Source organism: Nuphar pumila, chromosome 10 (assembly GCF_984573655.1).
Source record: "Nuphar pumila chromosome 10, dmNupPumi1.hap1.1, whole genome shotgun sequence".
Classification (NCBI taxonomy): domain Eukaryota; kingdom Viridiplantae; phylum Streptophyta; class Magnoliopsida; order Nymphaeales; family Nymphaeaceae; genus Nuphar; species Nuphar pumila.
In genome coordinates this window covers 6,537,936-6,548,657 of record NC_143258.1, presented here as the reverse complement: position 1 = coordinate 6,548,657, position 10,722 = coordinate 6,537,936, and the positions used below count along the sequence as shown (strand labels likewise).

The 10,722-nt window shown below is 36.5% G+C and overlaps 1 protein-coding gene across 1 annotated transcript; it reads right to left on the bottom strand.

Moving 5' to 3' along the window:
• Positions 1–2,592: 2,592 nt before the first annotated feature.
• Positions 2,593–9,099, bottom strand: LOC149823388 (organelle RRM domain-containing protein 2, mitochondrial-like). The gene is made up of 3 exons (XM_090018809.1): positions 8,872–9,099; positions 3,370–3,438; positions 2,593–2,989 (listed from the first exon to the last, which is right to left on the bottom strand). Exons 1-3 carry the CDS (start codon positions 8,999–9,001, stop codon positions 2,754–2,756), a joined length of 435 nt encoding a protein of 144 aa, XP_089874935.1. The 5' UTR covers positions 9,002–9,099; the 3' UTR covers positions 2,593–2,753.
• Between the last annotated feature and the right edge of the window lie 1,623 nt (positions 9,100–10,722).

Below are 10,722 nucleotides of genomic sequence, written 5' to 3'. Positions count from 1 at the left end.
TGGCTACAAACTTGTGGTTCTTCGATAATATAATACTATCGGATTTCAATACAACTTTGAAACCATGAATTGTAAGAAAATAGACAGATACAAGATTTTTCATGACGGTAGGTACGTGATACACATTTTTGGACAGTTAAACATTTCTCGAAAGCATAGTTCTACACACATTTTTCTATGAGCTTTAGCTTTATGTTTATCACTCACATAAATCATATGGTCTTTCCTAATGGTTTCGTATGTTTTAAACATACTTCTATCCTTACATGAATGGATCGTTGATTCAGAATCCACGTACGACCCTTTATCTGAATTAATCATAAATATCTTACTAACTACAATCACAAGTCATCATCGAATTTACTAGTTTTATTGCCTTGAAATTTCTTCCTATGTCGACATTCTCTCGCATAGTAACCCAATTTTTCACAAGTATAGGAGAAAACAGTCTCCCTTTTTAGCATCAAATTTAGATTTCTTGTTCTTGTTCCTAAATCCGACTTTGAAGTTTGGTTTTCGTTCTACCATGTTTACCTTAGCACGAACTTCTTTTACTACATCTTTCTTATCTCAAGATCGAGCTTCCTCCTCGATTCTAAGATGTTGAAGAAGTTATTCTAAGGTAAACTTTTCATTCTTATGTTTCAATTTACTTCGATAATCTTTCTAAGATGAAGGCAATCTATGAATGATTGCATTCACTTGAAATGATTCATCAAGGTTCATGAACTCAAACTTTATCTCATTAACCAAGATTTGCATCTCATGGATTTGAGATAATAGTGGCTTATCATCGAAGAATTTGAAATCCATATAATTATTAACAAAAAACTTACGATTTTCTACATCATCTGTTTTGTATTTGCTTTTAAGAGCTTCCCACATATTCTTTGTGGTGCTGACTTTTGAGTAGAGGTCGAACAGGGTATCAGAGTGTATTCATTATGTATCCACGACACACGACATCATCCTGCTTTCACTTTAATCTTCTGCAGTTTTTAGCAACGATTTCGTCCTCTCATTCTTCTAAATAGTCCTTTGTGAGCTAATCGTGAGAAAAATAAACACCTTGTATTGTCATCGTTTGAAATTGGGGCCATCGAACTGAGACAACTTGGGCAACTTCTGATTTTCATCCTTTATAGTGGCTATTTGTTGTACTATCACTTAAAAATTGTTGGAAACATTACCTTAACGGGTATTGATCCAAATAGTAACTGGATCAAAATCTTAATAACATATCTAAATATCAATTGGAACTAGATAGCAGATGGATATAGATTTGAATAACAACTAAATCTGAATTGGATCTAGATCCGGATCTAAACAATAACTGAATTTGGATTCGAATTAAATCTGGATCTAAACTGGATCTGGATCTAAACAACTAGATCTGTATCTGAATTAGATCTAGATCCAAACTAAATATGGATCTAAATCAAAACAACTAGATCTGGATTAAGATATGAACAAGTGGATCTAGATCCAAATTAGATTTGGATCTGAACTAGATCAGGATCCAAATAACAATTGAATCTGGATCTTGGATAAGAATCCGAACAAACAAATATGGATCATGGATAGAGATTCGAACAAGAACTGAATTTAGATCTTGAATAGAGATCCAAACAAGAACCAGATTTGGATCCTGAATAAGGATCCAAACAAAAATTAGATCTAGATCCTAGATAGAGATCCAAACCGCAACTCTAAAACCAAATAGAAAGAAAACATAGTTTATGGGAGAGCACTTGAGAGAGAAGAAATGAAAGAGCTGGGGATGAGATGAGAAAAATGGGAGAGGGTTGAGGTTTATATAGGCTCCAGCCCAAGGCTACCCATAGAGGTCATAAAGAGCCTTTAATGAGTCCAAATGTCCAGAAATAAAAGACTCAGACATTATGCAAAGAGGGGCACCAATACATGAACAACAATGACCCTAACAAGGTCAATTTCAACCTTGACTAAGTCAAAAGTCAATCAAAACAAGGATAATGAGTGGTTTTTGGACCGTTAGGACCATTAAAGTCCCATGCAAAAATGTTGGGCATGGTCTAACGGATCCAGATAAGTTTAATGGAAAGTCAATGGCAATTTTAAGGCTTGATCAATGGTCATTTTTAGACTTGAAGATTAGATTCATCCCAAGTACTAAAAAGACAAGTCAAACCCCTAACCCAAAGCCCCATATCCAAACCCAAGTTCAAAGTTCAAAGTCCAAAACCAAGATCAAGATCCGTGAATAAGTAATGAACAAGCCCAAGATTTAATGCCCTTGAGGGCTTTGCCTTTAAGGCACCACCCCTTTATATAAGAACAAGAGTTTTCTCAAAAACTTTCAACGTGTAACTAAAGTTTTGTAGAGAACCCATTACCCACAAACTTAGAGAAAATTGAAAAATATTAAAGAAAAACTTAGAGATAGTTTTTAAGCCAAATTCCAACACTAGCCAAGTGCACGAAGCCCTTGGGGCTCAATTTTTTCCAAATTTTAGGGGATTTGAAATGCTACATTTTTAATCACCACAGATTTAGCATGGGACAATGATTCAAATACGCATGTGCATGTCTGTAAATGTCGCTCCATCTCAACCTAATCCAACATCAAAATTGATGGAACAAAATAGTACATAATTATCTGTGTTTTTCTGTCCAAGGATAAAGAGCCCACTTTTGAAAATTGTGGAGTTTTCAGATGAGATAAGGATACATTAAAACAAAATTCCAAAATATGAGAGTTCTCCTTCGGATATTCAACCACACCACCCAATGGTTTTGTTTGTCCTGAAACCAGTTTCAGAAGGATTAGGCTCCGGAGGTGGTGGTGATTTAGGTTCTCGGGGTTTAGCCGGATCGACGAAAATAACCCAACCATCCAGAAATTTCGCATTCATACCCTCTTGAGCTTTGTTGGCCTCCTCTTCTGTTGCATACCTCACAAAGCCAAATCCCTTGGACCTTCCTGATGCTCTATCAGTTATGACTTTTGCTGCCATTGTCGTTTCACAAGTAAAATCATCAGTTTTAGGCCTCCTAGGCATGTTTGGTTGCATATGTGTTTTCAAATCACATTCAGTTTCTTATTTTCATTTTCTGATGTTTGGTTAGTTGTGCAAATGAGATTCATTCTCTCATTTTTGCGTGAGATTCTGAATCTCATGAGGTTACCAAATATGTAAGATAACAAGGAAAGAACAACCACCGGAGGCAACGCCTGGTTGGTAGGAGCTGTCAGTGCATGTCTCCCTGTGGTGGGACGTTGCAGGTTCAAAACCACAGTGGTACAATTGAATAATAACTGGTGGGGGTCTGCCTAACCCCAGCTTGCCTTTCAAAAAAAAAAAAAAAAACAAGGAAAGAAAGGCACACCTTCAAGAAGTTGACCAAAGGGAGAAAATGCCTCTCTGAGCTTTTCATCTGTAGTTAATCTTGAAAGGCCTGCAAGTATGAAATCCCAACCATCAAGTTTGTAGGTTGAAGTATGATACACTGTATACACCAAACTATAGATAGAACTGGCAATTGAATATCCAAACGTGATCATCAAGCCTGATGCAACATACATAACATGATAATAGTTTTTGGTAAATTACAAGTCACCAAACTTATCAGCTATTTACAAAGAAACACAACTTTCCAGTTATGAGATCTAACTGCATGTTTTTCATCTTAGTCCCAAAATTACTGCAAAAAAACAAAAGAAGAAAAATTTTCATCAACAAGAAACAAGAAGCCACTCTCATGTATTAGGCAGGTTTTCAAAATACATAAAGAAAAAGCCAACAGTTGAATGTAATAACTGGAAAACTTAGGCAGATCTTTGTAAAATAGATGATAGGTTGAGAAGTTTTTGTAATTATCTCTTTAAAATTTTATTTCATGTGAAGGTCCTACTATGTTTACACTACATATTTATCATTGACACATACATCTTTAGCTACTCATTAATCCATCATTTTATTAAATGTCAGCAACATGGGTACTTCTACCAGCGCCTTGTACACGTGTTGTACCTACACTAATACTTGGCTACTTCAGTACGAGTCAACTAAGCTTCAAACTTGACTCATTTTATGATCCAGCAAGAGTAGTCAACACTTGGGATCAAAAGAAGCCAATGTTAACAGCATACTTTTTTATTATTAACTGCTAATCATATATATTTAACATGTGTTAGATTTTAGTTTGTATTGATGGTCTAGACTCTAGAACTTTATATGTAGAGCAATTTGTAAATATAATTATGATTTTTTTCATATAATTATACATGTATGTGTATATAGCTGTACCCGTGTACACATGCCCCTGCCAATGTGACACAGAATTAGATTCTTTAATAAACAAAAAATAAATCTGTTACATAGTGTTTGGATGTATTTACAAGAGAAATATGTTAAGGTGCATCCCGAGAGGGGTTGGAGAGACGACGGAATTCATGGCAAAGCTCAAGCCAAGGGATTTGGCATGGATGAGGATGGCAGTCTGCTCGGAAGGGAGGATGCCATCGTTGTCAAGCATAGCCATGGTGGTAGGGAGAAAACACATGGGGTGTAAGGGCATTGTTCTTGCCTAGGTTTGGTTGAGAATGCCCACAAGTTGATGCAGTGAAGGTGGAAGATGATATTGTCCTAGGTGTAGGAGGTCCCTGGTTGAAGAGCCAGTCTGCACTCTGAAGTTCCCACCCTCAATCACCATTGAAACAGGGGAGGGGGGCATTAGTGCTTGGGAAAGTTTACAGGACTACGCTAATAAAAAAAAAGTTTGCAGGACTAAACAGAAATAAATTCAAACAGATCAAAGCTGTTTCTATTTATTGTTGTTTTCATTTATAAATGTACTTTTTTTATTGTTAACAAACAATAAAAAAACTGAATCCAAAAATTCCATTAGCTTTAAAACCTCACAATTCAGTTATAGTCTGATCATTGTTATGCATTATCAAAGTCATCAATCACTTTTGGGTTGGATATGAACCATAAGTGAGCCAAATTTATGCTTATCTCATATACATGAGCATCACCTGGGAGAATTGCAACTATCATGTTCAAGGAGATCCTTCAACATCAGTCATACTGGCCTACCAAAATATTTTACAACAGACTGCCTATTGTTCTCTCTTGGGACATAATGTTAGCCCTTCTTCAAGAAGGCTAGTAGAGCACAAAGCTGGTGGCAGATGAGCAGCCTTTCATAGAAGATATGATGGTCACAAAAGCTTCTATTTACCCTTCCATTTGCCACCTTCTGTGCATTGTCAATAATCTACTTGAAAAAATGAATTTTAGACTAAGGGATAGAGAAACATAGGCTCTTTGTTCTTGATGTCACAGATAAGGGTCTAAAAAGAGAGGTTTGATGATGGTGGTGGTTATTACTTCATTGAGATCTACAGAATGCATGGATCAGTTCCTTGAAAAGGTCATAAGAGTCTAGAATATTAATTGCAAGCACAAGGGCTCAGTAAGTTTGGCTACAGGCACACTTCACATGGCCAGATGTGATGGACTTCTTTGCAAATCTGGTTTACATGATATGTTTATTTTTCTCTCTTTTTCATCATCCCTTTCTATTGTTGTTTCTCTCTGCTGGTTCATGTCTCAGATAGAATGGTTAATCCTTGTCCAATGTTAATTAATTACAATGAAATTTCCTTTTGGCTACTTAAGGTGAAAAATAAAGCAACAGCCGTTACAAAACATAGAACTTTTTCAAAATAAGAGATCAAAGTCAAACAGAGGAATCACACACAAACACACACACACACACACACACACAAGAACATTTACATGTTATGAGATGCTTAATTACTGATAACCTATGTCACAGGGACTCGGCCAACTGGGTGCCGCACCCGCGTCGATGCAACACGACGCGGGTGCGCGTGCAGGTGCGGCACCCGGTGCGGTCCACCTGACCCTGGGTGTGGTCAACACACTCAGGGTCATTTATGTCCAACTTTTGGACTATATATATATATATATATATATATATATATATATATATATATATATATATATATATATATATATATATATATATATATATATATATATATATATATATATATATATATATATTGCCGCACCCCCGCACCCGCACCCGCACCCATGTGACATAGCTGATAACAAACTTCATCCTGATGACAGAAGAACATATAATTCAACCTAAGGATCAAATCCAACAAATGTCAAGAAAAACTAAAGCTTTGGCATGGACAGCTTCCTGTTACAAGAATCTGCCTCAATCTCAATGAGCCACAAATTTTGGCACCATCCTTCTATATCAACCCAAGATTTGTAAACAGAAAAACAGCAACCAAGATCCCTACAACATCAAGACAGCTAAATTTGTGTGGCTTGACTATTGTCAGTAACTTTCCTTGGGCAGTGGACTCGAGCAATTTCCATAAGCAGACTCTAGGGCGCTCATAAACACAGAAATGGCCAACTGGCTATAAGAATCCAGACAAAGGAAGGTAGCCAAGTAGCACAACCCACTGTACTCTACCTGTTGTGAATTTTTTATATCATTTTTGTACAAGACTCCAAGTGCTAGATAAGGTAGACATTAAGTTGCGATGGTTCTTGCATATTTATGGCAAAGCATTTGAACAAAACTTCTACCCCAGAAAATAGATCTTATTTCTTCTGTCATTAGTGTTAGTGAATTAATATATAGAAGTGATACATGCGTATGCTACAAGAATTATTCTCTGATTCACTAATAAAACAGGTCTATGATAACCTACTGCCCTGGAAAGGTCCTTTTTTCCCAGCACATCTGATGCATTTCTATCCTTTTGGTTTGTTGTTGATGAGGCATTTTGCTTTTCAAGTTTTGGAAGCTGGGCATTATGTATGCTATGCTGATCACATCTTGGAGAACCATATTTTTAGCTCAAATGGAGAACCATGATTAACTCCCATAAGCAATTCTTCTGAAACTAGCACTTCTCTGTTAATCATGTATGGCATCCCTTACCCAAAATTCTCATCATAATCATGGATAACTTGACATTTTGAAAATATCATGAAATTATCACAAAATAATGGGAATGTAAAAAAGGAAAGCATCATGATTATTTTTAAAAATATTGCAGTATTATCATGATATTTCCAAAACATATTTTCTTAATCATCCATACTTTGAAATAACTTTTTAGTTCCTTTCTTTTTATAATTTTAAAGACTTCTCTATGTCTACAATACTGCACAAGAAAAAAAATGTATATGTTTTTAGATATTGAGATTTTCCTGAGACTTATAAGCAAACTTATGATATCCTGAGATATTGCCACATGACATATTGCCAAGACCCATATTGGTAACTATATTTTCATGAATTAATATAGTTATGTCTTTTTTCCTGCTTTGACTCCTAAGAGAAATTATGGCATGTACTTTGCTAAATGAAAGACAGATAAATTGAAAAGCTTTAGCATGGATTGTGCACTTGGCGGGCTTGCTGATCTATGTTAATATCAAATTTGAACTAAGTTGCTGCTTCAATTGGTTTATCTGGAAAAAAGTACATTTCAATCATGACATACGTAACTAGAGTTGCCAATCAAATTCATGGGGTCATGTACTTTCACCAGTTTTGTTCTCCACAAATCCAGCTACCACATCCAACCCTCGTGCCACGACTTTTAAAGCACATGTATTCAGGATATTCAGTACGTGGGAAAATCCAGTAGACGTTTATTAGATGAAAATGCCTTAAGAATGCGGGCTAGATGCTAGATCAAAAAGCCATTTTTTCCAGTAATAACCTAAAGGAACGCAATAGCATATCGGTAATAATTAAATGCACAATAACATCCCATAGAATTCACAAGTGAAACCAGAAAAACACATTCAGTAACATGAAAAGATTATAGTCTACCTAGACAAAGCAACCACCAGATGGGAAATAAGCCACCTAGGCGTATTAGGCACCTGGTTTCCTCAAAATAAACCAACCTTAGTATCATCTACCAGTTACCATGGGGTTTCCTAGTCACTAAACCTTGAGTAGCAACCACCAACCTAGCTTACAACAACATGGCAAATATCATACACCCCAAAAAAGAATGACAATGAAAGAAAACACATTCACCAAGAAACACTCATGAGAAAGAACAGCATAAATGCTTATACATAAACCACCATACACCGTTCCAAAAATACCCAATTGCGCCTCACAATGATCCCACCATAACTCACTTTTAACCATTTGAAAGGGGCAGAGACATCAAATTGACCCCACATACATGGACACACATATACACCTCAACTTCAATCATTTGGAAGGTTGGAAACATCAAAATGCCGAAACGTGTGCGCGCATTCCAGTATCAATGATTAGGTTAACGGAACTGCAAGACATTTAAAATCAAGGAAACCGTAAGATTCTACTCGGAATGAACGTTTTATGGGGGAGGAAAGAGGGGTTTTGAGAAAACCTCCTACGGAGAGCATCCAGGAAAAAGAAGATTCAATTGGGCAACGAATTCTTTTTGGTCCAAGGAAACAAAAGGTCGGTTTCTTTGTCAGCCTTTGGTTGCATAAGTTAAGGTCTAACACGACACTTCGGTATATTTCTCATTCATGGCTATGTTAGCTCAATATAAACAACTTAAAGCTTGCTTCCATCATCAATCTGACTGCATATCAAAGGAATCGTGCAAAAGCATCAAGTTCTCTTCGATTTGATTGAAACCAACCAAAGGGAGTCGAGCGAATCGCCGTTCGGTAACATATACGGCAAAAATATTCGATTTTTTCAGTGTCAAATCAGAAAGATAACATAGAGAACTATCAAAAGTATGAGTTTGCAAAGCAAAAGGAAGGGAACGCTACTAGATTAGGTTTTTGAAGGGGTAGAGATTACCGCTAACGAAGAGCTTCGTCTTCAAGAACGTGGAGTTGAAGCGGACGGGAGAAGCGATAGACAGCAACGAGAAGGAGGTCGATGAGGACGTTCCACAGAGGACTCTCCGGAGGGAAGCGGAGAAAGCCATCGGAGAAGCGAGGGAAGCGTTTGCCGGAAGCGCGCCTGCGTTGATGCCTCAGCCCCTGCTCGGTTGCTCCCTCCGCCGGAGATTTAGGCATAAAAGTATAAAACCTTGTGAATTTTGCATTAATTTACAGATAGAGGCCTAGCTTTATCAGCCTTATTATTTTTAATTACTATTACTATATGCATACAAAAACTAAAAAACTAAGTAAAAAAATAGAAAATTAGAAAAAGAGCACTGCAGATAGTTGCTGATTTCCACTAATTTTGTTAGAAGCAAGCCTTATGCATGTATTAACTATTTCTTTTTTTTTTTGTATAAGCTGTTTTTCCTATTTCTGACAGAATTTTAGGACAAGAATCAGTGTGCACAATAGGTTTTCAACCCTTACCCAACGGTAGGGGTCATACCGCCTCAAGAACCCTTTTTAGAACAGAAGGGACTCTATTTCTGTGGAGCTTGAAGGTTTTGGGCATGCCCTGTATATAGAGCCTACCTACAATCTTATTTTTTTATCATGGATTATATAATGCAAACTTTTGTCTTCATTTTGTTTCTATGATTATTGACAGGGACTATCTAGCTTTTTCATGTTCTTATTTCCTTATTTTGTTCCATCTTGAGATCCTCTAGGTACGAAAAGGTATCAAATGACAAAGTGTTGGCACACTTACACCCAATGTTGTAAGCATCGTACTGTATACATATTGTTCCTATAGGAAAAAATGGTACGATATACACTCGTATCGCGATATGAATTGTATCATATGATACAATCGTACCTTATTGTATGATACACTTTTGGCACACTTTAAAAAGGGCCGAATCATTTTCTTTTTTTTGAGGGGTTTTAAAAAACTCTTGAGGGCCAACTTTCTCATTTGTGTATAGGCCGTTAGAGAGGTATCCACACACCTTAGGAGTCGTGAAAGCGATTTGGGGACCGATGGTGTGATTTTATTTTGAAATATATTTTTCAATAAAAACTAAGTGTAAATCGTACACAAAATTTTAATAACCGGTTCACACACTAAAGTGGTGAAGTCCGAATCAAATCTACAGGGAATGAAGTTAGACTAAATATTTCACTCAATTCACACTTCTTTATTGCCTTAAAATAAAAAAATACGAAAACAAACGAGTACCAAGCCTATTACAAGTGTTGAGCAAAAATTAAAAATTATTATAACCTGATTTAAAAATTGGCCTAAGGCCCTACTTAACTAAATAAAATAAAAAATTTAAAACTAAAAACAAATGAAATTAGTCACTCAATGTCCTTGTCACAGTGATGTACGCGAAATGACTACCTTCACTTGCAAAACACTGCAAATACAAAAAGAAAAGAAACTTGTTTGCGCAAAAGCTAGTATGATCGAACCTAATCTAAACCTTAAATGTGAAATGCATACCTAAATGCAACTTAAAAACAAACCTAAATAACTCTAGGATGGCAGGACATGGCTATGCATATGGTTTAAACCAACTAGTTGACTAGACTGCACTTTCGGCTAGACTCGGGTATAACCGATTAGACCAATATTAACAAATAGACCAAATTTGATTTTTTGATGAAAATCAGCATATGGTCTGCTATAACAGACATGGTTAGACATCCAGAATGTTGTTGGGGTCCGCCTTACACTTATGCCTAAGTGAAAAGATAAGTTTGCCCTTTCCTACGCTAATCGAGCAGGGCAGGTAGACTAGACGCCTAAATGCTT